The sequence below is a fragment of the Mustela putorius genome, unplaced genomic scaffold (genome assembly GCF_011764305.1).
Source record: "Mustela putorius furo isolate JIRA1106 unplaced genomic scaffold, ASM1176430v1.1 tig00000174_pilon_pilon_pilon, whole genome shotgun sequence".
NCBI classification, from domain to species: domain Eukaryota; kingdom Metazoa; phylum Chordata; class Mammalia; order Carnivora; family Mustelidae; genus Mustela; species Mustela putorius.
Genome location: NW_025421304.1, coordinates 1,956,794 through 1,982,311, shown reverse-complemented (window position 1 = coordinate 1,982,311; position 25,518 = coordinate 1,956,794). Strand labels below are relative to the sequence as shown.

General features: G+C 58.5%; 3 protein-coding genes across 12 annotated transcripts; 1 reads left to right on the top strand and 2 right to left on the bottom strand.

The window, feature by feature from the left end:
* Positions 1-12: 12 nt before the first annotated feature.
* Positions 13-19,926, top strand: KMT2B (lysine methyltransferase 2B). 5 transcript variants are annotated; one of them, XM_045075928.1, is made up of 37 exons: positions 13-390; positions 1,520-1,592; positions 1,838-3,909; positions 4,154-4,267; positions 4,361-4,511; positions 4,798-5,077; positions 5,239-5,294; positions 5,536-5,814; positions 6,102-6,196; positions 6,474-6,572; positions 6,713-6,826; positions 6,968-7,114; positions 7,214-7,309; positions 7,755-7,872; positions 8,361-8,474; positions 8,665-8,849; positions 8,925-9,014; positions 9,106-9,216; positions 9,351-9,424; positions 10,000-10,115; positions 10,212-10,303; positions 10,386-10,523; positions 11,372-11,530; positions 11,707-11,827; positions 11,904-11,982; positions 12,083-12,243; positions 13,316-13,543; positions 13,625-14,921; positions 15,008-15,097; positions 15,175-15,284; positions 17,824-17,961; positions 18,051-18,125; positions 18,229-18,406; positions 18,681-18,788; positions 18,904-18,987; positions 19,106-19,235; positions 19,329-19,926. In XM_045075928.1, exons 1-37 carry the CDS (start codon positions 28-30, stop codon positions 19,602-19,604), a joined length of 8,211 nt encoding a protein of 2,736 aa, XP_044931863.1. In that variant the 5' UTR covers positions 13-27; the 3' UTR covers positions 19,605-19,926. The 5 variants fall into 5 exon arrangements, 4 of the variants coding, with proteins under 4 accessions (XP_044931863.1, XP_044931864.1, XP_044931865.1 ...); XR_006605546.1 differs by lacking the exons at positions 18,051-18,125; positions 18,229-18,406; positions 18,681-18,788; ... (1 more) ...; positions 19,106-19,235; positions 19,329-19,926 and adding an exon at positions 16,263-16,491 and having other exon boundaries at positions 17,824-17,951; XM_013062719.2 differs by lacking the exons at positions 13-390; positions 1,520-1,592; positions 1,838-3,909; positions 4,154-4,267; positions 4,361-4,511 and having other exon boundaries at positions 4,951-5,077; positions 5,195-5,294.
* Positions 19,927-20,342: 416 nt separating this feature from the next.
* IGFLR1 (IGF like family receptor 1) lies at positions 20,343-22,271 on the bottom strand. The gene is made up of 4 exons (XM_004765097.2): positions 22,115-22,271; positions 21,455-21,639; positions 20,798-21,188; positions 20,343-20,717 (listed from the first exon to the last, which is right to left on the bottom strand). Exons 1-4 carry the CDS (start codon positions 22,269-22,271, stop codon positions 20,392-20,394), a joined length of 1,059 nt encoding a protein of 352 aa, XP_004765154.1. The 3' UTR covers positions 20,343-20,391.
* Positions 22,208-25,486, bottom strand: U2AF1L4 (U2 small nuclear RNA auxiliary factor 1 like 4). 6 transcript variants are annotated; one of them, XM_045075937.1, is made up of 9 exons: positions 25,313-25,486; positions 25,079-25,166; positions 24,629-24,695; positions 24,490-24,539; positions 24,316-24,414; positions 24,005-24,138; positions 23,799-23,894; positions 23,052-23,689; positions 22,208-22,337 (listed from the first exon to the last, which is right to left on the bottom strand). In XM_045075937.1, the coding sequence occupies exons 1-9, from the start codon at positions 25,351-25,353 to the stop codon at positions 22,333-22,335; spliced, it is 1,218 nt and encodes a 405-aa protein (XP_044931872.1). In that variant the 5' UTR covers positions 25,354-25,486; the 3' UTR covers positions 22,208-22,332. The 6 variants fall into 6 exon arrangements, 4 of the variants coding, with proteins under 4 accessions (XP_044931872.1, XP_044931871.1, XP_044931873.1 ...); XR_006605548.1 differs by lacking the exon at positions 22,208-22,337 and adding an exon at positions 22,578-22,802 and having other exon boundaries at positions 22,860-23,689; XR_006605547.1 differs by lacking the exon at positions 22,208-22,337 and adding an exon at positions 22,578-22,876 and having other exon boundaries at positions 22,934-23,689.
* Positions 25,487-25,518: the final 32 nt, after the last annotated feature.

Sequence of the window (25,518 nt, the reverse complement as noted above, 5' to 3'; positions counted from 1 at the left end):
CTCCCCGGCCCCTCTCACGGTGCCAAGATGGCGGCGGCGGCGGGCGGCGGCAGTTGCCCCGGGCCTGGCTCCGCGCGGGGCCGCTTCCCGGGCCGGCCGCGGGGCTCCGGCGGGGGCGGGGGCCGCGGCGGACGGGGCAGCGGAGCCGAGAGAGTGCGGGTAGCTCTGCGGCGCGGCGGCGGCGCGGGGGGGCCGGGCGGAGCCGAGCCCGGGGAGGACACGGCCCTGCTCCGTTTGCTGGGGCTCCGCCGGGGCCTGCGCCGGCTCCGCCGCCTGTGGGCTGGCCCGCGCATTCAACGGGGCCGGGGCCGGGGCCGGGGCCGGGGCTGGGGCCCAAGCCGTGGCTGCGTGCCGGAGGAGGAGAGCAGTGACGAGGAATCCGACGATGAGGTGAGGCAGTCGGAGGCGTCCCCAACGCCGGGCGGGGCGGAGGCCGGGGGCTTCCAAGGGTCTGGGTGGCCCCGAGGGGTGGAGTGGGGAAGCGAGGTTCTCAGGGCCCCTGCGGAGGGAAGGGGCCCTGGAAATAGGCCTGGGAGTAGATAGGCTGCACGGAGCTGTCGGTGAAAAAGGCCTATGAAAGTATATAGAGAAGCCCCGGGCTGCAGCTGGGTACTTGGGCCTGAGGCACGTCCTGCAGAAGTATCCTGGGCTGATGATCTTGTTAGTTGGCAGAGCTATTGCAGTAGAGGTTTGAGCGAGAAGGCTGTGGATACTGCATGCCCAACCAGTGGTGGTTGACAGCAGCAGCGTGGCTTTAGTGGACCCAGGCTGGGGCTCCCTGGGCTCTTACCTGTAGGCTGCTTCACCTGGCCTCATAGTCTCTGACATATCCCAGATTCACCAGTTTCCCGATTCCTCTTAAAGTGGAGAGAGGGTAGCATGTTGGAGGGCTTCCTCTTGGGGGCACAGGTTGAAGAAAAATGGAATAAAGGCTGAGACCGGGAACTCTAGCAGGTTCGAGTTCAGCTCAGGATTTATCCTCAGCCTCAGAAAAGTCAGGAGGGTGTAGATTGTATTACTTAAGACAGTTTGTAGTCACCTCAGGGCTCAGAGTAGAGCTTATAATGGTAAACCATTTGAAACACACACACAGACACACACACACTCGACTTGAGTGCCCCTATTCCCATCTTCATTCAGGAGGAAACTGCAACCTGAGAGTGTATAAACAGTAGTTCCACCTTTTTTTGAGTTGGAGGATGGGGGAGTCTGAGCGTAGTGTCTACTGCCTGGCCTGAGAAGACCCAGTTCTGTTCCCTTCTGGGCCAGCGAACCACTGACGGCTGTGCTGGTGTAGTCCGGTATATGGGATGGGGGTTCGAAATACCCTGTGCCTCCAACCCTAGGGAGAGACTCTTTTCTACTCTTTTTATCTTCCACTCTTAAGTTTTTCTCTAAATAGATAGGGGTATGTTAAGGGGGAAACTGGGGCTATACCTCCATACCTGAATCTCCGGTGGAACGAGGGCTTTGGCACTGACTGCTGTTTCTCCCCTCCACCCCTGGTCCCCTAAATCAGGAGTTTCAGGGTTTTCATTCAGATGAAGATGTGGCCCCCAGTTCCCTGCGCTCTGCGCTCCGATCCCAGCGAGGTGAGTGATGGGGAAACTCTACCTCTGTAGCTTTACAGGAATGTTATTCTTGCTCTTCATGTTAGCTCTTCCCTGTTTAACTAGAGTCTCCATCAGCTACATAGCGTGTTCTGTGTTCAAAGCCCAAGCTAGGCTGGGTTGTGGGGGAAAGAGACAAGGAAGACTTAGTCCTTGCCCTCCTGGAGTACCTTCTTCAGTCTGCAGGGCTAGCTTGACCCATCTCCCCACACCTATTCTCCTTTTAGGTCGAGCCCCCCGAGGTCGGGGCCGCAAGCATAAGACGACCCCCATTCCGCCTCCTCGCCTAGCAGATGTCGCTCCTACCCCCCCAAAGACTCCTGCCCGGAAACGGGGTGAGGAGGGCACAGAACGGATGGTGCAGGCACTGACTGAACTTCTTCGGCGGGCCCAGGCACCCCAAGCCCCGCGGAGCCGGGCATGTGAGCCCTCCACTCCACGTCGGTCTCGGGGACGGCCCCCAGGACGGCCAGCAGGCCCCTGCAGGAAAAAGCAACAAGCAGTAGTGGTGGCAGAAGCAGCTGTGACAATCCCCAAACCTGAGCCCCCACCTCCTGTGGTTCCTGTAAAACATCGAACTGGCAGCTGGAAGTGCAAGGAGGGGCCTGGCCCAGGACCTGGGACCCCCAAGCGTGGAGGACAGTCTGGGCGAGGAGGCCGTGGAGGTAGAGGCCGAGGCCGAGGCGGGCTCCCTCTCGTAATCAAGTTTGTTTCAAAGGCCAAAAAAGTGAAGATGGGACAGTTGTCCTTGGGACTCGAATCAGGTCAGGGTCAAGATCAACATGAAGAAAGCTGGCAGGATGCCCCCCAAGCAAAAGTTGGATCTGGACAGGGAGAGGGCCCTTGCTGGAGAAAAGAGCAAAAGCTAGAGGAAGAGGAAGAGGAGGAGACGGAAGAAGAGAAAGACAAGGAAGAGAAAGAGGAAAAGGTAGAGAGAGCTGGACCTGAAGAAGAGATGATGCTAGCAGAGGAAAAGGAAGAGGCAAAGCTGCCATCTCCACCCTCCACTCCTCCAGCCCCTCCAGCCCCTCCACCTGCTCCATCTTCTCCACCTCCTCCACCTCCACCACTGCCTCCACCCCTCCCACCCCCCTCCACTTCTCCTTCATCCCCAGTTTGCCCTCCACCACCCCCAGTGTCCCCTCTGCCCCCACCATCGCCTCCACCGCCTCCTGCCCCAGAGGAGCAGGAAGAATCCCCTCCTCCAGTGGTCCCAGCTACATGCTCCAGGAAGAGGGGCCGGCCTCCCCTGACCCCCAGCCAGCGGGCAGAGCGAGAAGCTGCTCGGGCAGTGCCGGAGGGTACCTCTCCTCCCACTCCAACCCCCAGCACCACCACGGGGGGCCCTCTAGAAGACGGCCCCACTGTGGCCCCCAAAAGTACCACCTTCCTGAAGAATATCCGGCAGTTTATTATGCCTGTGGTGAGTGCCCGCTCCTCCCGAGTCATCAAGACACCCCGGCGATTTATGGACGAAGACCCCCCCAAACCCCTAAAGGTAGAAGTCTCACCTGTTCTGCGGCCTCCTGTTGCCACCTCCCCACTTGCCCCCCCAGAACCAGCACCAGCTCCCTCTCCACCGCGTGCCCCAACCCCCCCATCTACCCCAGTCCCACTCCCTGAGAAGAGACGGTCCATTCTAAGGGAACCCACATTTCGCTGGACCTCGCTGACCCGGGAACTGCCCCCTCCTCCTCCTGCCCCCCCACCGGCCCCACCCCCACCTCCTGCCCCTGTCACTCCATCGCGGAGACCCTTGCTCCTTCGGGCACCTCAGTTTACCCCGAGTGAAGCCCACTTGAAGATCTACGAATCGGTGCTTACTACTCCTCTTGGGGCCCCGGAAGCCCCTGAGCCAGAGCCGCCTCCTGCCGACGACTCTCCAGCTGAGCCTGAGCCACGGGCAGTGGGCCGCACCAACCACCTCAGCCTGCCTCGATTTGCCCCCGTGGTCGCCACTCCTGTTAAGGCCGAGGCGCCCCTTCCTGCGGCTCCGTCTCTGAGCAATGGGCAGCAGTCTCAGGCTCAGTTACAGCAGCCCCTCCAGGCCTTGTCAAGCCAGCTGCTGCCCCAGGCGCTACCACCACAGCAGCCCCAACTACAAGCGCACTTACAGCTGCAGCCACAGCCACCGCCGCAGCAGCTGTCACCACTGGAAAAGGCCCGTACTGCGGGCTTGGGTTCCTTACCACTGTCTGGTGTGGAGGAGAAAATGTTCAGCCTCCTCAAGAGAGCCAAGGTGCAGCTGTTCAAGATTGATCAGCAGCAGCAGCAGCAGAAGGTGGCGTCTTTGATGCCGGTGAGCATGGCACTTTGGCCGGGTTTCTGCACCCAGTCGTCTGGCCTCAGTTTTCTCCATTCTCTCAGTTTCCGGTCACCTCCTGCCTCCTCAGACCCCCTCCAGTATTTCAGGGGACCCTCAGAGCCAGTCCTTCCCTGCTTCTCAGCTGCCTGTGTTCCTTCCCTGGCCTGCCCCGATGCTCGTCCCCCAGCCCTATTTTTCCTCACTTTCCAGCCTCTGACCCTGTTTATTTCCCCACCAGCCGAGCCCTGGAGGGCAGATGGAGGAAGTCGTGGGGACTGTCAAGCAGATCTCAGATAGAGGTTCTGTCAAGTCTGAAGATGAATCGATGGAAACTAAGAGAGAGAGACCGTCGGTATGGAGTGGGAGCAGAGCCCTCTGAAGAAGGCTGGTTACAGGAGCACAAGGGGCAACTTCCCACATGTATTCCTGGTTTCTCCTCCCCTAGGGCCCTGAGTCCCCTGTGCAAGGCCCCCGTATCAAACATGTCTGTCGTCATGCTGCTGTGGCCCTAGGTCAGGCCCGGGCCATGGTGCCCGAAGACGTCCCCCGCCTCAGTGCTCTCCCTCTCCGGGATCGGCAGGACCTCGTCACGGAGGGTAGGGGCGGGTGTGTTGTGGGAAGATTTGACAGCTGTGTCACATTTGGGGGCGAGCACATGCACCAAGAGCCTAGGAGAGTGGGAGCTGAGTTGGATGCTTGGGGCAGGTGGCAGGTGGGTTGGAGTGCTAGGTCTTAGAGCGGATTTGAGGGCACCTGGGACCTGAGCACTGTGGGAAAGTCGGGACCAGAGGGTCAGTTGAATCAGATCTGGGGGAGAACAGGGAACTGAGGTAAAAGGCCTAGTGGCCTTGTGGCCCCATCCTTTCCTCTCCATTGCACTAGATACATCATCAGCATCTGAGACTGAGAGTGTCCCGTCACGGTCTCGGCGGGGAAAAGTGGAGTCAGCAGGGCCTGGGGGAGACTCAGAGCCTGCAGGGTCTGGAGGGACCCTGGCCCATACACCCCGGCGCTCACTGCCCTCCCATCATGGCAAGAAGATGAGGATGGCACGGTGTGGACATTGTCGGGGCTGCCTGCGTGTGCAGGACTGTGGGTCCTGTGTCAACTGCCTGGACAAGCCCAAATTTGGGGGCCCCAACACCAAGAAGCAGTGCTGTGTGTGAGTAGCCAGGGCGCAGCCTCTGTTCCCACCCGTGGTTGTCAGTCACCCAGGCCTCCTGCCCCGCCAGAGCAGTGGGATTGGCATCCTTGTGGAGAGCTTCCTCTCTTCCCCCAGACCACCAGTCCCCTACCCTGGTGACGTGCTGCTCCCCTCCCCAGATACCGGAAGTGTGACAAGATAGAGGCTCGGAAGATGGAACGGCTGGCTAAAAAAGGTAACGAGGCTTGATGCTTTACACAACCTTATTTAGATCCATGGTGTGGAAGAACCGTGTTTTCTTTGCTCTCCTCCCTTTATCTTTGCAGTCTGTTACCTTTGTCATCTTTCCATCGTGTGCTTTCATATCTCTTCTGTACTTACTCTCTTCTGCCCCACTTCTTTTTGGCTTTTTTTGCATCCCAGTGTCCCATGTCCCTGACTGAGCTCAGATCCTACTAAGTCCCCTGTTCCCACAGGCCGGACGATAGTGAAGACGCTGTTGCCCTGGGATTCCGATGAATCTCCTGAGGCCTCCCCTGGTCCTCCAGGCCCACGCCGGGGGGCGGGAGCTGGGGGGCCCCGGGAGGAGGTGGTGGCCCCCCCAGGGCCCGAGGAGCAGGACTCCCTCCTACTGCAGCGCAAGTCAGCCCGGCGCTGCGTCAAACAGCGACCCTCCTATGATATCTTCGAGGACTCGGATGACTCAGAGCCTGGGGGTCCCCCTGCTCCCCGGCGTCGGACCCCACGAGAGAATGGTGCGAATTGCTTGTTGTTTCCCCTTCCAGTCAGTGCTGTGTCTTGTGTAGACGGGTTTTCAGACCAGGGGCTGTATCTGTATGATAGAGAGTGCAGAGAAGGAGGTAATCTGTGGTGGACGGGGAAAGTGGGTGTGTAAAGTTTTCGGAGCTTATCGAGCCAGGTCTAAGAGTCATCTTGTTGGTTAGTTAAAGGCAGTCATGGGGATCCAGGTAACAGGGGATATGGAGGAAAGGGAATGGGGCAGGGAAGAGGAGGACCCTCACCACTTATATGTGCTGCCTAGAGCTGCCAGTGCCAGAACCCGAGGAGCAGAGCCGGCCCCGCAAACCCACCCTGCAGCCTGTGTTGCAGCTCAAGGCCCGAAGGCGCCTGGACAAGGTCAGCACGGCCCCACACCAAGAACCCTGAGCCCTGTGGAAGGCATGGCTCCCGCCCTTCAGGAGCTTCCTAGCAAGTCAGGGTAACGGGCTCACCTGAGTGCTGTGTTGTGTCCACACCAGAGGACAGGCCCTGAGGGGTAAGGCAGGTCCTTCTGGAAAGCAAAGTAGGATTTGGGCAAAAGACAGGGTTGGGCAGGCTGGGGGAGAGGATAGTATGGAGAGAAGTCTGCAGATGGTGAGGCTGGCAGTTTTCTGACCACCGCCACCCTCCCTAGGATGCTTTGGCTCCTGGCCCCTTTGCCTCTTTTCCCAATGGCTGGACTGGAAAACAGAAGTCCCCTGACGGAGTGCACCGGGTCCGTGTGGATTTTAAGGTATGGCTTTGAGGGAGAGGGTCTCAAGGACTGTGTTGGAAAGAAACCTATGGGTTGTAGCGGAGAAACCAGGGCTTTAAAGAATGGCTTTGGCTTATGTTCCTGGCTGCTTTCTGATCTCGTGTCCTTTCTTCCCTCAGGAGGATTGTGACCTGGAGAACGTGTGGCTGATGGGCGGCCTGAGCGTGCTCACCTCCGTGCCAGGGGGGCCGCCGATGGTGTGCTTGCTGTGTGCCAGCAAAGGCCTGCATGAGGTTGGATCCCTGCCTTTTTCCACAACCCCCCAGGTCTCCATTGGCCCTTAAACTGCCTGATTGCTTGGGCCCTCAACAGGGTCTCATCCTTTGGCCTCTTGGCCTCACACTGTGCCCATTGTTCACTCTCCCCATCCCTAGCTGGTGTTCTGCCAAGTCTGCTGTGACCCTTTCCATCCATTCTGTCTGGAGGAGGCCGAGCGGCCCCTGCCTCAACATCATGACACCTGGTGCTGCCGCCGCTGCAAGTTTTGCCATGTCTGTGGGCGCAAAGGCCGGGGATCCAAGGTTTGGGCACAGGAGCCATGAGGGTGGAGGCATGGAGGAGGGGGGAGTACTTGTGCCCATAGGTTCTGCCATTGCTGTTTTTCTCCCAACTTCCAACAGCACCTCCTGGAGTGTGAGCGCTGCCGCCATGCTTACCACCCAGCCTGTCTGGGGCCCAGCTACCCAACTCGGGCCACACGCAAACGGCGCCACTGGGTGAGAGATGAGGCCCACACCCCTTGCATTGGAGTTCTAATTAAGGCTGCTACCACCCCCAGACTGGAAGGTTGGAGGTCCTTATGAGAGTTTTTCTGATAAATAGCATTTTTCTTCCAAAATTTCACGTAGACGAGACTTATGTGCAGAATTTGTACCAAATGATTGAAGAATGCGAAAGGGTTCATGGATTTCATGGTCCTGGGCTCAGAATCACCTGCCCCTGCCTGACCTCTGTTCCTTTTTGTTGCCATCTCTCGGTCTCCCCTACCTCATTCCTGTTTCTCCTCCCTCCTCACTTATCTTGTACACCTTTTCATCTCTTACCTGTCCTTCCTCACTTATCTCCTGCTTACCTTCCACTCCTCTTTGCCCATCTCCTCCCATCGTAGCCCCCCACAATGCTCCAATCTGCTCCCCCTAATGTCACTCTGCACCTCCCCAGATCTGCTCGGCCTGCGTGCGCTGTAAGAGCTGTGGGGCAACTCCAGGCAAGAACTGGGACGTCGAGTGGTCTGGAGATTACAGCCTCTGCCCCAGGTGCACCCAGCTCTTTGAGAAAGGTGGGGACCTGTCAGGGGACCTGGGCCCTGGGGGACACCGGGCAGTGGACCAGGCTCCTACACAGGCAGGACAGATGCAGATTTTAGTGGCTTTGTATTTTCTTCTAGCCACAGAACCTTTTCTTCTGTTCATGGTAGTCTCCCACAGAAGCCTATCCAGTACCTCAAGTAGAGGGACACAGTTCCTCTCAGGGCAGCAGGAGTTGGCCTGGTCCCCACCGTTGTAGTGGTCCCTGACCTGCTTCTTGGAACCTCGAGTCTCCACTGATCACTTTGAAAACCTGGGCTTTCCCCCCGTGTTCATTCAGGCAGCATGTTAGCAAGTGAGGCATTGGGGCTATAGGGCTGCAAGAGGCCGTATCCTCAGCCAGCATTTAGAGAATGGTAGGACCCGAGTTGGGGCATGGCAAAGGCAGCCATCACAGCAGCCAAACAAGGGGTGGTGGCTCTGGCCCCTCTGACTTGACCTTTTCCTCCGTCTTCTGCAGGAAACTTTTGCCCAATCTGTACACGCTGCTACGAAGACAACGACTACGAGAGCAAGATGATGCAGTGCGCACAGTGTGACCACTGGGTGCATGCCAAGTGTGAGGGGCTCTCGGGTGAGCAGGCAGAGTGCCTTGGCTGCCACCTCTGCCCCAGGGGGAAAGGGGGTAGAGGTGTCCCCTGTATACCTGGGGCACAGGCCCTCATGGGTGTCATTAATGTATGTCCTCGGCAACTCCTCTGGGCTGCTGAGAGCTCTCACATTCTCCCAGATCATTCTCTCCTTTCCCACCCTGGCTATTTTAGATGAAGACTATGAGATCCTTTCTGGGCTGCCAGACTCCGTGCTGTACACCTGCGGACCGTGTGCAGGGGCCACACACCCCCGTTGGCGAGAGGCCCTGAGTGGGGCCCTGCAGGGGGGCCTGCGCCAGGTGCTCCAGGGTCTGCTGAGCTCCAAAGTGGCGGGCCCACTGCTGCTGTGCACTCAGGTCTGGGAGGCTCAGGAGGTAGGATGGGGTGGGGTCAGGCCCAGCAGCAGCCCTGCTGACTTTCTGTCTCTACAGTGTGGGCAGGCTGGAAAGCAGCTGCACCCAGGCCCCTGCGATCTGCAAGCTGTGAGTCGGCGCTTCGAGGAAGGCCATTACAAGTCTGTGGTGAGTGGGACACTGAGGGGAATAGGTGGGTGCCAGGAAGAGGGGGTGGTGTGTGGGGTGGGGGCTCTGATCCTGACAAGCCCCCTTACAGCACAGCTTTATGGAGGACATGGTGGGCATCCTGATGAGGCACTCAGAAGAAGGAGAAGGCACTCAGCCAGAGCGCCGGGCTGGAGGCCAGATGAAGGGGCTCCTACTGAAGGTGAGAACTTTAGGGGAATGTCTTTAGAGTGTCTTGAGTGGTAGTGGGGAGGAGAGTGGGGGTCCTCCAGACCCTATCCCTACCAGCTTTCCTGGGGAAGCCAGTTCTTCTCATCCTGTTAACCCACTCCCCAGCTGCTAGAGTCTGCGTTCGGCTGGTTCGACGCCCACGACCCCAAGTACTGGCGACGGAGTACCCGGCTGCCGAAGTGAGCAAGGCTGGGTAACAGAAGGGGAACCAGGAAACAAGGGCAAAAGCAAGGGCACCTGGGAATCCAGGGTCTGGATCCTGGGCCGAGAACAGACGAGGAACATGGTTAGGGTCTGGAGCGTGGTGGAACCAGGGTGAGCGTCCTCGGTGGTTGTAGGCCAGCAAAGACTCTGTACGGTTTGCTCACTTTGTTTCTACTTTGGGAAGGGTAATGTTGGGGAATAGCAGTGAGTAAGCCATGTCTGGGGGGTTGAGCAGGCACATTAGTGCGTGATGACCCAGACGGTCAGGGTGGTGATGGGAAGTCCAGGGTGCTTTGGGAGCCCAGAGAAGGTGCTTAGAGCTAATGCTTCTCAGAAGAGATGACATCCAAGCCGAGATGTGGAAAGAGTATTCCAGGCATGAGGAATAGCATTTCACATGTCATAGGTGGGTAAGGGGCCCTGGCTTATTTGGGAGACTGGAAGAAATGCCACATGGAGAGAGGATCAAGTGTGTCGTGGCATGTTTAGGCTAAGATTGTGGGTGGCCACCCCGTTAGACGTATCAGATGCTGACCCTGCCTGTCCACAGCGGAGTTCTTCCCAATGCCGTGTTGCCCCCGTCCTTGGACCATGTCTACGCTCAGTGGAGGCAGCAGGAACCTGAGACCCCAGAATCAGGGCAGCCTCCAGGGGACCCCTCAGCAGGTACTGGGAAGTGGGGACTGGAAGCCAGGGCCCCTGAGTTGGTGGGACATGCTCTCGGTCCTGATTGTGGGACTTGCCTTCCCACATCTCTTCTAGCTTTTCAGGGTAAGGATCCAGCTGCTTTCTCACACCTGGAGGACCCTCGTCAGTGTGCGCTCTGCCTCAAATACGGGGATGCAGATTCTAAGGTGAGGGCTACCATGTGAAGCCCCAAGTGGTGGGGCCTAGTCCCTGGGGCCTTCCCTCACACCATTTCTCCTCTGCCCCCAGGAGGCAGGACGACTCCTATACATCGGGCAGAATGAGTGGACACACGTCAACTGTGCCATTTGGTCAGCTGAAGTGTTTGAGGAAAATGATGGCTCCCTCAAAAATGTGCATGCTGCTGTGGCTCGAGGGAGGCAGATGGTGAGAGCCCGGGCCTAGAGAGGTGGGCAGCCCCAGGGTCTTGGGTAGGCCCCCTCCCCCAACCCCACCCTACCCCCCACTGTAGGGGAAACTGCTCTTGTTTCACAATTTCTACCCCACCATATCCTCTCACTACTGGTCCCGGGTACCATTTTTTGTTGTCCCAGGACTCTGGTGCTTCAGTGATAGTGGCTCCCTGCCCTATCAGACCCCATATTTGGGTCTGAAGCTTGGCAGATTAAAAGTTAGAAGATCTGTTGATTGAACCTGTGCTGGATGCTTTCTGTACAGGGTGACATTTGGTTTCTACTGTGTCCCCGTGAGGTGAGGTACTGCCTGGGTTAAAACCTCTCCTCACCAGTGTGGGACCTGGTGCTGTAGAATGTCTCAGGCTCAGGAAGTGAGACATGGGATGATACATATTGGGGAGGGGGGAGTGCAAATGTGAAGATTTAAGTAAAATGATACAAGTTTTACATTAAAATAGCATGAGAAGAAGAGCATGCAACTCTTGATTTGGGGTCATAAGTTGAAGCCCCACGTAGAATGGGGCTTCAACTTTTTTTTTTTTAATGGTATGAGAAACATGGTAAATACTGGTTGGTAGGTGTTAGATGTTGTTATTTTTGTCTCTGTGGCTACACGCTGCTTCAGAAAATCTGGAGTAGTTTTGATGTGCACCTGGCCCTGGACACAGCTAGGGAAGAGGGTATGTTTGATGGTTGCCTTTGCTTTGCGAGGTGCTAGGCTAGACGGGCCCAAGCAGAGTCTCAAGGATAGTGATGCTGAGCATCAGACCCTGGTCTTGGTCACTGGCTTCTCCCCTCAGCAGCCCCTTCCACCCGCAGCGCTGTGAACTCTGCCTGAAGCCTGGAGCCACAGTGGGCTGCTGCCTTTCCTCCTGCCTCAGCAACTTCCATTTCATGTGTGCCCGGGCCAGCTATTGCATCTTCCAGGATGACAAGAAAGTTTTCTGCCAGAAACACACAGACCTGCTGGATGGCAAGGTGAGCCAGAACCATGGGGAAGACAGCTTCCCACTGCTCTCGTTTCCCTTCCCACTCCTAGACCCCTGCAGCCCCTCAGCCTTAGCCCCAGCTGTCCAGTCCCTGCCTCAGAGCCTTCCCTCACATCCCCCTTGCTTCTCACCAACCCAGCAATCCCATTTGCCACCCCTCTTCAGGAGATTGTGACCCCTGATGGGTTTGATGTTCTCCGCCGAGTCTACGTGGACTTTGAGGGCATCAACTTTAAGCGAAAGTTCTTGACGGGGCTGGAACCTGATGCCATCAATGTGCTCATTGGTAAGCCTCTTGCTCTCTACCCTGGTCTTCCTGATCCTGCCTGGCCCACCTTCCTGATCTCTTTTCTGCACCGTAGGCTCCATCCGAATTGACTCCTTGGGTACCTTGTCTGATCTCTCGGACTGCGAGGGACGGCTCTTCCCCATTGGCTACCAGTGAGCAGTCCAGGGGGCCTGGGTGGGGTGTAAGTACTCCAGGACAGGATCCCATTTCCCAAGTTATCCTGACCCTCTTACCTACACGCCCACTTGACAGGTGCTCCCGTCTGTACTGGAGCACAGTGGATGCTCGACGGCGCTGCTGGTATCGGTGTCGTATTCTGGAGTATCGGCCATGGGGTCCGAGGGAAGAGCCGGTTCACCTGGAGGCAGCAGAGGAGAATCAGACCATTGTGCACAGCCCTGCCCCTTCCTCAGGTAAGGACCTTGGAACTCCCTCATTTCCTTCCCTGCTCCCCAAATGGTTACCCACCAACCCCATTTCCCTCTTCCCTAAAGAAACCCCTGGATATTTGCCATTCTGCCTTTTGTCGTAATGCCAATAAATGATCACTTAACAGCTCTGCGTTACGTGCCAGGGACTGACTACACTCAGCATTTCACAGGAAGTGAGGGGATAGATAGCTACCTGCTTGTGGGGGGTCGCAGCTTCTAGACAAACAGTTACAGCCCCCTGGCTTGGGGCATGTGTGCCCAGGTTGCTTCCCGCAGCCCTCTGCGGAAGGTGCTGGCTCTGCTCTGCTGCAGCGCAGAAAGGGCCATCGCTCTGCACTGTAACGCCGTGCTGGCATCAAGATGTGAGCCACATCGGTCCCCTCGTAGCCCTGCCAGGGCTGAGGGATGTCGCTGAGAGCCGGATGGCACACAGCAAGGATTGGGCTTGGAGACTGGTAAAGGAGAGCTCGTGGGCTGAACAGGAGGAGGAAGATTATCGGAGTGTGTTTGCAGGGAAGGGGTTTGTGCCAGGTTGGAGCATGACATAAAGTAGAGCGAGGAGGAGGGTATAGCCATCCTGGCTGGTAGCAGGGGAGTGTTGGGAGGAGGTGGCAGAGGTTGGTTCTCATGGATTGGGTGGAGCCAGGTAATGGGGAGCCCCAAGCGCCAGGTTGGGGCAGATGCGTTTGATGTGGCAGGGATGCAAGGCATGGGTGAGAAAGTGGTGGGACTGGCCCTGCTGGAGAGAGGGCAGTGCCCCTTACGGCATACGGGGCCTGAGTCAGAACAGTAGGCGGCTGGGAATGGGGGAGGTGGTAGAAACGGGTGATGAAGGGTTGCAGAGGGCCCCTGATCCACGCATGTGTGGAGGTTTTGAAGAAGCCATAGCAGGGTTTGGGACCTGGGTGATGACTGGGAACCAGTGCACATTGTGACCAGACCATTGGGCAGGGGTGGGGAAGGCTCGGTTGGCTCAAAAGGAGGGAGGGTGTGTCAGGAGAGGCTTTAACAGAGAGCCCCTGCCATTCCTGACGGCATTCTCCTGCCTCCTCAGAGCCCCCAGATCATGTGGACCCCCCTCCAGATATAGATGCCCTCATCCCCGGAGCTCCTGAGCACCACTCACCTGTTCAGAACCTGGACCCCCCACTTCGGCCAGATCCAAGCAGTGCCCCTCCTCCGGCCCCCCGCTCCTTCTCGGGGGCTCGAATCAAAGTGCCCAACTACTCACCATCCCGGAGGCCCTTGGGGGGTGTCTCCTTTGGACCCCTGCCCTCCCCTGGTGAGTACCTGGACGTGTCGGGGAGAGGGGTGGGTGGGTGAGGCAGGAGCTCATGGCTGACACTGACCCTTCCCCCCACAGGAAGTCCATCTTCTCTGACCCACCACATCCCCACGGTGGGAGACCTGGACTTCCCAGCTCCCCCCAGACGTTCCCGTCGTCCCAGCCCCCTGGCCCCAAGGCTGCCGGCCTCACGGCGGGCCTCTCCCCCTCTCAGAACCTCCCCACAGCTCAGGGTGCCCCCTCCTACCTCAGTCGTTAGAGCCCTCACACCTACCTCAGGGGAGCTGGCTCCCCCTGGCCCAGCCCCATCTCCTCCACCACCCCCTGAAGACCTGGGTCCAGACTTTGAGGACATGGAGGTGGTATCAGGACTGAGTGCTGCTGACCTGGACTTTGCGGCCAGCCTGCTGGGGACTGAGCCCTTCCAGGAAGAGATTGTGGCTGCAGGGGTAGTGGGGAGCGGCCACGGGGGCCCAGGGGACAGTTCAGAGGAAGAGGCCAGCCCTACCCCCCGCTATGTCCACTTCCCTGTGACTGTGGTGTCTGGCCCTGCCCTGGCCCCTGGCGCCCTTCCTGGAGCCCCCCGCATCGAACAGCTGGATGGAGTGGATGACGGCACGGACAGCGAGGCAGAGGCCATCCAGCAGCCTCGGGGTCAGGGGACTCCTCCTTCAGGGCCAGGAGTGGGCCGGGCTGGGGTCATCGGGGCTGCAGGGGACAGAACCCGACCTCCTGAGGACTTGCCGTCAGAAATTGTGGATTTTGTGTTGAAGAACCTAGGGGGGCCCGGGGAGGGAGGTGCTGGGCCCAGAGAGGAGCCGCTTCCCCCAGCACCTCCACTGGCTAATGGCAGCCAGCCTCCCCAGGGCCTACCCTCCAACCCAGCTGACCCCACTCGGACGTTTGCCTGGCTCCCTGGGGCCCCAGGGGTCCGGGTATTGAGCCTGGGCCCTACCCCTGAGCCCCCCAAACCTGCCACATCCAAAATCATCCTTGTCAACAAGCTCGGGCAAGTGTTCGTCAAGATGGCTGGGGAGGGTGAACCCGTCTCACCCCCAGTGAAGCAGCCACCTCTGCCCCCTCCCATCCCCCCCACAGCCCCTGCTTCCTGGACTCTGCCCCCGGGACCGCTGCTGGGTGTGTTGCCAGTGGTAGGGGTGGTCCGCCCCGCCCCACCACCACCCCCTCCTCCACTGACACTGGTGTTGAGCAGTGGGCCCCCCAGCCCACCCCATCAGGCCATCCGCGTCAAGAGGGTGTCCACCTTCTCTGGCCGTTCCCCACCAGCGCCTCCCCCAAACAAGAACCCCCGGCTGGAGGAAGATGGAGAGTCCTTGGAGGATGCTCCCCAGGGTCCAGGGCTTAGTGGCAGCGGGTGAGTGAATGTGCTGAGTCTGTGGAGGAGGGCAAGAGAGGTGGGCAGGAGAAGGCAGCTCAGCCTTCTTGGGGTTCCTCCCCCAGGTTTAGCCGAGTGAGGATGAAAACGCCCACAGTGCGTGGAGTTCTCGACTTGGATGAGCCTGGGGAGCCCACTGGGGAGGAAAGTCCAAGGTGAGTAGCCAGTGCCCTTCCCCTGGAGGCTCTGGGGCATCCATCTCTTCCTCTTTCTGACAGGTCTCTCCTCACAGGCCCCTCCAGGACCGGTCCCCCTTGCTGCCACTCCTAGAAGGTGGTCCTCCCCGGGCCCCCGATGGTCCCCCTGACCTGCTGCTTGAGTCCCAGTGGCACCACTACTCAGGTAGGGACCAGCCTTTTGTTCTCCCTACCCCTTCCTTGTGCTTGCCTCAGCTGGGTGATGATGGTCAGATGCAGAATCGGTCCACTTCAAAAGATAGCTCTTGTGCACCAACCCGGCTCTGAGCCCGAGACTAGGTATTCAGAGTTAGAGAGATGTCCTCGGAGCTTGTGGCCCATGGCAGAAAAAGAGAGATGAAGTTTCAGCTCCACATGAAAGGCCCTGCAAAAGTGCCCAAGAGCCCAGGGGTCGGCTTCAGAGCCTGATCTGCCGGGGTCAGAGGGTTAGGTCCCTAGCAGGGCTGAACAGTGTGGGGGCTGTCAGAGTTAGAGATGGGATTTAGAGCCATACAGCTAGATAAGGGCACTCAGCCAGCGAGGAGCTCATCTAGGATCCAGAGGGGCAGGAGGACTAGGAAGGATATAAAAAGAGAACAGTGCCGCAGAGGACACCAGGCATGTGGACTCTTGGGGTACTGGCTGGGAAGGATGTTGCATCAGGGTCCAGAATTGAAGACAGTGGTTGATGAGCGGGCCAAAACAAGACCCAGGCATCTTGCCAGCAAGCTTGGCTAAGGGTCTGAGAGGAGAGGGTGGGCAGCAGCCCAGTGGGATTTGTATGAGAGCTGAGACAGCAAAGCCATGGAGGAGGGTGAAGGGAGCTTGCGGAGGGAAGCAGAGGTGGGAGAAAGCGTGGCCATTGGATCTGAAGAGACAGCTGAGAGGAGCCACGGGGTGGGGGGCGGGGGAGGGGCGTCAGTGCAGTAGCAAAGCTGTCAGGAGGCAGGATGGGTGCGCGCGGAGTGGATTGGGCTAACAGCCTCGGTGAAGCTGGGAGGGCAGTGAGTGCTCTGTTGGTCATAGAGGGCCGTGGGAGAGGGGGTAGGCTACAGCCAAGTGAGCTGGTAACAGAGCAGCCTGAGGTTCGGAATTTCTCCTGGCCCCAGCCCTGTCCGGATACGTGGATTGTCTCATTACGTAGCGCTGTTACTGAGCGTGGAAGCCGAGCGAGGTACACGAGAGACCGCTTAACTGAAAGACTGCGTATGAGGGTCAGAGGTGGCGTGAGGATATGGCAGTGACCATGACGGACAGGTCCCCACCCTTAGGGACCACGCCACATTTTGGTAGAGGAAGCAGACACGTACGTTAGCAAGTGTACTGCAGCTGAGAACGAGCGCCGTGAGAAAGAAGGCAATGAGAGCGCCCGGGTGAGGCCCCTGTAGTCAGCCTGTCGGGTTCAGGGAACAGAATGGAGGTGAGGATGGGGTAAGGGCAAAGAGGAGGTGGAAGAAGTTGTCAGAGGTGAACCCAGGGGCACTGAGGCCTGGAGATGATGGGGTCACACAGCAAACCAGGTTTGGAGTCTTGCCTTGGGCTGGGAGGGCATGTGGTCAGGTTGGCCCAGAGGAGTGGTGTGGGGAGCAAGCGTGGCCATGTGGGTCCTGCCTCTCCTACAGCACCCTGTACTCAAACTCCCTGCTCTGGACGGTCAGTCCTCAGACCGCGCCATACTTGAGCGAGCCGCTGCATCTGGGCTGATCTACACACACACACACACACACATACACACACACACACACACCCTCCCTGCGCCCCTTGTAGCACTTCCACTTCCTTTGTTGGCTTCCCACACCCCACCCCTCCTCATCTCTCTGCTCTTGCCTCCTCGTTGCCCCAGCCTGTCACTTTGGCGTGTCCCAGTGTCCCAGTGCCCCGGCCACGACTTCTCTGTCTGCACTTACTCTCAAGTGTTCTCATCTTTTCCTGGCTCTGGATCCCATCTCGTACTCTGACAGCCTGTAGATTGGTAGCCAGGCTCCTAGATCCCGCTGCCTGCTCCCTGTCTCCAGCAGGTTGCAAGGGCAGGTTTTCTGAGAGGAATTTCAGACTCAGCATGTCCCAAACTCAGCTCTCTACCTTGTTCCACGCTCTCCTCACCATCTCCGTTCCAGTTGTTCAGGCCCCAAACCTCAGAGTTGTCCTTGACCCTCCGCTGGCTCTCACATCCTCATCTCCTACAGCAGCAAGTCCTCTCTGAGCTGCAAAATCTTTAGCCCCTGAGAAATCCCTTAAATAGCTCATAACGTACATGTACTTGACTCTGTGGGTAGGGGCATATATAATAAATTTGTAATATTTACAGAGCTGTGCTGCATATAAAAAAATACATGTGCAAGATATCCTCCTCTGGTATTTTTAATTTTCTGTGAGAGAAGAACAAGGGGCAGATAGATGGGCATTGTTGGTGAACTGGGTTTGAGTGAGCCAGAATTGTGTCCTGCTGAGCCAGGGCACCCCAGGCTGCTGCCGTGGAAGTGCTCATCTCTCCGAGAACTCTAACAGAAAAGGGACTGTGGGCTCGTCAGAAAAAAATAATGTCCATCCTGCAGGGCTCAAGGGGCAGTTAGAGCAGGAAGAGAGCCCTCAGCCCAAGTGTCTATGCTTGTGCATGGAGAGGAAGGGAGGGGGTTGGGGAACCCGGGGCCCCAGAGTCCAGGAGGGGTGATCCTCACCTACTCTCACCTGCTGCTTGGGACCAGGTGAGGCGTCAAGCTCTGAGGAAGAGCCTCCATCCCCAGAGGACAAAGAGAACCAGGCCCCCAAACGGGCTGGCCCGCATCTGCGCTTCGAGATCAGCAGTGAGGATGGGTTCAGTGTGGAGGCAGAGAGCTTGGAGGGTGAGTCGGGAGTGGTGGTGACAGAGGGAAGGTGTCCGGTCCTCCCGTCAAGCCCCATCCTGACTGTTCTGGCCCTGCACTCCCCTCAGGGGCATGGAGAACTCTGATTGAGAAGGTGCAAGAGGCCCGAGGGCATGCCCGGCTCCGGCATCTCTCCTTCAGTGGTAAGCAGAGGGGCTGCTGGGATGCTGAGCACTGGGCGCACTCCCAGAGGACAGGATGGGCCTCTGACATGACATGTGTGTCCTCACCTTTGACTGTCCCCAGGGATGAGTGGGGCAAGGCTCCTGGGCATCCACCACGACGCCGTCATCTTCCTGGCAGAGCAGCTGCCCGGGGCCCAGCGCTGCCAGCACTACAAGTTCCGCTACCACCAGCAGGGAGAGGGCCAGGAAGAACCCCCTCTGAACCCCCATGGGGCAGCCCGGGCCGAGGTCTATCTCCGGTGAGATGTCGGGGCGGCCCTGTGGGTGTTCTCAAGCGCGGGAGTTAGGTCTCGAGATTGGAAACTGAGGCCTGGGAGAAGATGCTTGGCCTCTCCAGGAATTACTCCTAGAGTTCTCAGCAGAAGAGTGAGCCCCATCCGTCCCCCTCCTGCTGTGTCTTGGGGTTGCAGTATTTCTTCCTTGCTAGCAGCAAGCCCCAGTCAGAGGATAGGTGGGTGACATCTCTTTGAAGGAATGGCTGTTACCACCCTCTCTTCTCCCCCCTTGCTGCAGGAAATGCACCTTTGACATGTTCAACTTCCTGGCCTCCCAGCACCGGGTGCTCCCTGAGGGAGCCGCCTGTGACGAGGAAGAGGATGAAGTGCAGCTCAGGTCAACCAGGTATGGAGGGCAGGCCAGGGTGCTGGGGGTGTTCTGGAAGGGTCCTAAAGAGGGTGACCAGGGGCAAGAGAGGTCATTCCTGGGTACCAGCCTGTGACACTGCTGACCCCACCAGACGTGCCACCAGCCTGGAGCTGCCCATGGCCATGCGTTTTCGCCACCTCAAGAAGACATCCAAAGAGGCTGTGGGTGTCTACAGGTTAGTGGGGTTGGGGGGAGGATGCCCCTTGGGTGGATGGACAGGTGCCCTGGTGCGGGGCCACCTTGGTTCTGTCCCCCTCCCTCCTGAGATCCCCCTGGCCCGTCCTAACCTGCAGATCTGCCATCCACGGGCGGGGCCTGTTCTGTAAGCGGAACATTGATGCTGGCGAGATGGTCATCGAGTATTCTGGAATCGTCATTCGCTCTGTGCTGACTGACAAGCGGGAGAAGTTCTACGATGGGAAGGTGGGCTCCGTGGGGCTGTGGGAGCGAGGTGGGCACAGCGGGGCTGGGCCATGGGCACCAAGAGCCCCTGACCGCGCCTCCTCGCCACTCTAGGGGATCGGGTGCTACATGTTCCGGATGGACGACTTCGATGTGGTGGACGCCACGATGCACGGCAATGCCGCACGCTTCATCAACCACTCATGCGAGCCCAACTGCTTCTCCCGGGTCATCCATGTGGAGGGCCAGAAGCACATCGTCATCTTCGCGTTGCGCCGCATCCTGCGCGGGGAGGAGCTCACCTATGACTACAAGTTCCCCATCGAGGACGCCAGCAACAAGCTGCCCTGCAACTGCGGCGCCAAGCGCTGCCGTCGCTTCCTGAACTGAGGCCGCCACCGCCCCCCCACACCCCCTGCTGCCGTCTCGCCCCGAGCTGGGGAGGGGGTGCTCCTGAGCCCCCCCCCCACCCCACCCCCGGAGCCTCTCACCCCCACCCTCCTGTCCAGGGTGGAGGTGGGCTTGCAGGTGGTAGAGGCCCCGCCTCCACCCCTCCGGCCCACCCAGCAATCGCCCCCTCCCTGCCTTGGGGGCCCAGGATGTAGATACTGTACAAAGGTTTCTAAATCCCTTCTTTTCTATGCACTTTTTTATTTAAGAGGGTGGGTTCCCAGGTGGGAACCCCCCATAATAAAGTCTGTCAATGTTTGGAGAGGTGGTCTTCCTGTGTGGTGCTGTTTGGCAAGCGGGAGCTCCTGGTTCTCCACACCACTCCTGAGCCAGGGAAGCCTGTCAGCCTCAGCAGGGGGTAAGAGGCCACCCTTGGGAAGGACAAGGAAATGGGGCAGGGGGTGGGGGCTGCTGTTCCAGCTTCAGAGCCGTATTTGCTCTGCCGGTTCCCAGTGAGAACCAAGTCGGGCTCCCTGCAGATGACCTGCTCCAGGGGTAGCAGGGCCGTTTCTCGGGGAGGACCCGGGCTGTCCAGAGGCACCGGAGGCGGGTTCTAGGTGGCCCCTCAGGCCTTATCTGGTCTGTGTGTGTGGTGGAGTAAGAGCGTTCCTGTTGGGTCTCAGCCTAATTCAGACTGTTTCAAAAGCTCACCTTAATGAGGCTCAGAGACGACAGACACTTGTTTCACAGGAAATTTTATTGAGGACTAGGCTGGGCAAGTCCCAGCTCAGCCAAGTTTGGACAGCACCTGCAGTGCATCTGCCCGCCCTAGCTGGGCCAGGTGTGTGCCAAGCTGTCCCAGAGAAGCAGACGGCTCCCTTGCCACCACCATCTCAATCAAGGCTCGCAGTGGTGAGCGACTGGGCCGCAGCGAGTAGGCGAAGGTGGACCAGGCAGCAGGCACTCCGTATCTTGCCGCCAGGTGTCTGGTTGTGCCACAGGCCATCCCCCCACCCGGCCCCGGCTCGGGATCCAGCAGTACAATCAGCTCCTCCAGCACTTCCAGCTCATCCAGGAGGCGAGACAGGGGCTGCGAGGCCAAATTCGGCAGTTCTGGGAGACAAATTTTGGGGTGAGGGAGAGGAAGGGCAATCTTCCCATCCACCTCCCTCCCTGGCAAGTCCCCAACTAACCTCTGCCCAGGAGTGGAACCAGAGCGACCTCCTTCCGTGAGTCCCCTGTCTCTGATGCCTCCAGGGAGGCTGGAGAGGACAAGTGCGGGGAGAAGAGGAGAGTATGGATGTTGGTGTCCTCGCAAACCAAGCCAGGATAGGGATGGAGGACAACTTTTGCCTGGCGGTGACACCGCTGGGCCACCAGGAGGACCACTGCTGAGGTGACCAGCAGAACCAGCCCCGCGAAAACCAGCACGACCGGCAGGGCAAAATTTGGCAAGACCTGAGTGACGCTGCGCTCAGATGTCCACGACAGACTGGAAATCGGTGATGGGCTGGGGTCCTGGGAGCTAAGGACATCTGGTTTCCCAGACTTCAGGGGACAGGGCCCCTTGGGAGGGATCGACCTCTGCAAATAAGTTGGAGTAAAGTGGGAGGCATGCCCGACTCCTGCCCCCTCAGCCTGAACCTTCCATCCTTCTAACCCTCAGTGGGACCAAATCCCCACCTGATCCAGCTACCCCCAGCCCCCGCAACTTGAACCCAGGTAGGTCTCATGATCTATTATGCCCCACCCCCAATTCTCTTCAGTGGGGCTACACCCTCTCCCTTGATCCAGACCACGCCTCCAGCCCCCACCCCGCCTCCAGCAAGCTGCAGGAGCCGGACCAGCACCTGTGGGCAGCGCTGCTGCGTTCCGCTCCGGCTCCCCGCGGGAGCAGAGGCCGTGGCTCCGCCACCACAGGGGCTACATAGCTCCGCACTGTCGGGGTTGCACTGCCCAAAAGGACATTCTTTGAAGGGGAGCGACATGTGATCGCCAGAATCATTGAGCCCGCAGTTTTCCGAAAACTCGAAGTCTGGTGGGAAACAGGGTCTTAAAGCTGCCCAGGAACTCCTCTCCTGCACTAACGACACCCTTTCCCCCTTTGTCCTATCCCAGCAGGCCCCAGCCCTTGTACTCTACTAACCCAACCTTTCACAAAAGCGCCCACCCTTCCTCCCTGGACTAGCCCCGCCAGTCTCCAGACCCTGCCTCCACAGGCCCCGCCCCCCGTTACCCCAACCCCGCTCCGGCACCAAGCCCCGCCCACTCTTGATTTGTCTGCTCAGCCCAGCCTTTGAACACTGCTGTGATCCGGCCTAAGAGGCAATCCCGGTACCATCCCTTCCATCAGAAGCGGAGCCCCATATCGTCTTAGCTGTGTAAGGCCTGCTGCCCCCACCCCGAAGTAAGCCCCACGGGCAGTAACCCACAAACTTCGTCCCTTCCCCAGCTCCTTATCACCCGCTGGCTCGGCCTGAACATCTGCATGCCCCGTCCCTGCTCCTCACCGGGACAGGGGGGAGGTCCAAAGCGCTGCAGGCAGCTGCTGCAGCACCGGTTATCAGGGTTCCAGTACTCCAGGCGCCCGCAGTGCTGGGAGGCCTCCTGAGGCACCACCTGGACCAGGAGCAGCGCGGCAGGCAGGAGGAGGCATAGGGGCCCCATCCGGGCAGGGTCTGCAGCCTGGGGAGCCGTGACCGCAGGACTTCCGACCACAGCGACTCTGTCACACTTTCCAGGAAACCCAGGCAGAAGAAGGAAGCAGTGATGTGGGGGTATGGAATCCCCAGACCCCTTTGGAAGACAAAAATCTACCCCCAGCTCCTAGTCCAGCTCCTGGTCCATTATCGGAAGGGCCACAAAGGCCTCAAGATGGCTAGAATGACGAGTCTGGGACCACAACGAGTGGATTCATATCCCATCTCTGCCATCTTCCTTGCCTCTTTTCTCATCCCTAGAATGGGATGACAGTACCTGTCTTAAAGGTTTATTGTGAAGAATTAAAATCGTTACTTGAAGTACTTAGAACAGAATCTAGCATATGGTAAGCTTAAGTATTAGGTATTTCCAATGCCATGTCAGGGCAGCTGGCATGGAGGACCGAGCCTGCGCCCTCTGGAGATTCCCACTCAACTCCCAGGAAACAAACTTTAGCTGTCTAACCCCAATCTCCCGCCAGGCTGGGAATCCTCCAACCTGTCACAACCAGGCACCTCCCCCTAGAGAAGCCTGAGAGCCTGGGAATCCTCCAACCTGTCACAACCAGGCACCTCCCCCTAGAGAAGCCTGAGAGCCTGGGAATCCTCCAACCTGTCACAACCAGGCACCTCCCTCTAGAGAAGCCTGAGAGCCGTGCTGAGACTCCCAGCTCAGAGGCGTGCCCACTGCAACCCGTCCCACTGAGGGGTTTCTAGAGCCCTGGGCCTGAGCCTACTGCTCTCCCACCTGTTGTTGGAAGTTCTTCAGCAGAAGTTGTGGCCGGAGACCAGCCCGCTTCCCCTTTCGTGAGGAGATGCGGGGGTGGAAGGAAACTCCAGCCCACAGCTAGGCTCAAGCTAATAGGTTCTAAACCCTCAATACAGAGCTTTATTAGGGGAGGGGTGGTTAAGAGAAGATCCCTGTATTGAACAGATACATCATGGAGCCCAGGAGCCTGGGGAAGATGGAGCTGGGGAGTTAAGGGAGCTTTAAGGAGAGGTCCTGGCTGGGAACATTTAAGCCTGTCAGGGGTGGAGGTCAAGGGAGCCAGGGTCTCAGAAGCGGCCATGCCGGTGGTCTGGGGAATGTCGTCGGTTTCTTTCTCGGGGACGGTGGCCGGTGTGGGACCTCGGGGGTGACCTGGGGACAGGAGTGGAGAGATGAGGGTTAGAGCTGGAAGGAGTGAGGCACTGTTCCCCGGCTCTGCCTCTCTGCTCTGGGATGGGGCAGGTAACCAGAGTTGCTGAGTGGTATCAGGAGGGGTTCTCAGGGACCAATCTCGGGACTGGAGATCCAGACTGGTCTTGGGTTTGGGGCTTTGGGGTTCCAGCTGGTTTGGGGGTTGAGACTCAGGCGCTGGTCTTTGGATGGTGCTCAGAGCAAGTCTTAGGATATAAAAAAGAGACGCTGTTATTGGGGGCACAGGATGAGGTCCATGTCAGGGTCTAAGGGCCTTAGGGTATGAGTTGTCTGGACAGGCTGGTCCTGAGGTACCTGTGCCTGGGTCCCCGCCCATACAGCTGACGTTGGAGGTTACGGGAGATGGGCCGCAGGTGCATGAAGTTGCAGAAGCCACCGCGGGTACATTCCCTGGGTAGAGGATGGACGGACGGATGGACGAAGCCGTTGTCAATGACAGCATCCCAACACACAGGAGTGTGGGAACTCCAGGTGCCCATCCCAGCCCCCTGCTACCATACCCCATTTCATACTGCCGGCAGCATGACTCCCGAAAGTCGGTGACAGGAGACAGCTCAGCATGCACAGCCTGCCCGTTGAACCAGCGGTTATTGAGCTCAGCCACTGCACGCTCTGCATCCTCCTCACGCCGAAACTGAGGGGAAAGTCGATCAGGGTCAGCAATCAAACTCAAAAGTCTTTAGAGGATTTGTCAGCAGCTCTGGGGCCGGGCTGGATTTAGTGATGGACCTCAAACTATGAGGCTTCAAAGGTGGCCATCAGGCACTGAAATGCCTCCACCTCTAGGCTCTCATGTGGGGACAGCAAGCACCTTGACATAGACATTGCCCACGAGGTGGTCCCCCAGGTTGTCGCACACATTCATCTCTTCAATCTCCCCGTACTTCTCCTGCAGCTCCGTGAACACCTCCTGCGGAAGACCAGGAGAAACTCAGCTGAGCTGCTGTTCTACAGGAAACTCTACCCATCCCTTGCCAACCCTCACCTCGAAGAAGTTATCATAGTGTTCTTGCACCTCCTCGTCGCTCACGTGACCTGGGTGGGGGTGGGGGGAGCAGGGTGAAATCAGGGGCTGGCCTGCTGAAGCCTGTCCGCCCTGCCCCCAAGACCGGTCCCTCACTCACAGTGCGATCCGTCTGCGGTTTGGGCGGTGTTCTGTGGATTCTGGTACAGGTTGAGCAGCACTATGGTCTGAACAGAATTTAAAGGGGGCGGGGCCTGAACTCATGCAAAGGGGTGAGGTGAGGTATGACGGTTGAGGGGTGACACTTGGCAACAGAGAAGAAGCCTAAGCGTCTTGAGTGCATCAGCGATGCTTGCCCCTAAGGAAACCAGAAGAGACACCTAGCAGTCAGGGACAGCCCAGCGGTGTTAATTTGTACGTACGGGGGCGTGGCCAATATCCTGGGAGAAGGGACTGAAGGAGGGGGAGGAACCTGCAGAGGCCGGACAAGAAAAAAGCCGATAGTGGGTGGGGCTTAGGAAGCCGGAAAAGGCGGGACCTCGTGGTGACGGACAACAGAAGGGGACTGGCCGGGAGGCGTTAACCCTCAAAGCTCCGTGCCGGGTCTCACCTGGCTGAAAGTCGGTTTGTTGTGAAGCCGGGAGCACCGGTCCCCGTGCCGGCAGGCCCCGATCTTAAAGTAAAAAGAGCAGTTAACCCTGGAAGAGGTGCAAAGACAGAGGTGAACCGAGGGCCGGGGAGGCTGGACACCCCAGAAACACCGCCCAACGCCCCCCAGCCACCAGGGAACCAAATGTCCCGGTCCTGTCCCCCGCAAGGAGCCACTCCCTGCGCCCGTTCTCACTTGTCCTCAGTCCCGAATATCGAAGCTAAATATTCAGCCATTTTTACCCGAACCCTCCAACTCCGTCTGCTCTTTACGTCATTTCCGTTGCTTAAGCGCTTTGGGAAGTGTAGTTCGTCGCTGCCTCCCGACACAGCACGCGCTCAGTAACTGCCTACTGCGCCTGTGGGTTCGAGGCCTGCGCCCTCCCAGCAAAATCACCACTG

Excerpts from the sequence above, each read along its gene's own strand:
- KMT2B (XM_045075928.1), top strand. The coding sequence starts at position 28 with ATGGCGGCGGCGGCGGGCGGCGGCAGTTGCCCCGGGCCTGGCTCCGCG. Across the intron at positions 5,815-6,101 it reads TCGGACCCCACGAGAGAATG|AGCTGCCAGTGCCAGAACCC; the intron begins GTGCGAATTGCT and ends TGTGCTGCCTAG. Across the intron at positions 7,873-8,360 it reads CACCCAGCTCTTTGAGAAAG|GAAACTTTTGCCCAATCTGT; the intron begins GTGGGGACCTGT and ends CGTCTTCTGCAG.
- U2AF1L4 (XM_045075936.1), bottom strand. The coding sequence starts at position 25,353 with ATGGCTGAATATTTAGCTTCGATATTCGGGACTGAGGACAA. Across the intron at positions 24,696-25,078 it reads ACAAACCGACTTTCAGCCAG|ACCATAGTGCTGCTCAACCT; the intron begins GTGAGACCCGGC and ends AATTCTGTTCAG. Across the intron at positions 24,415-24,489 it reads ACTATGATAACTTCTTCGAG|GAGGTGTTCACGGAGCTGCA; the intron begins GTGAGGGTTGGC and ends GGTCTTCCGCAG.
- IGFLR1 (XM_004765097.2), bottom strand. The coding sequence starts at position 22,271 with ATGGGGCCCCTATGCCTCCTCCTGCCTGCCGCGCTGCTCCTGGTCCAG. Across the intron at positions 21,640-22,114 it reads TGGACCTCCCCCCTGTCCCG|ACTTCGAGTTTTCGGAAAAC; the intron begins GTGAGGAGCAGG and ends GTTTCCCACCAG. Across the intron at positions 21,189-21,454 it reads CGCAGCAGCGCTGCCCACAG|AGGTCGATCCCTCCCAAGGG; the intron begins GTGCTGGTCCGG and ends ACTTATTTGCAG.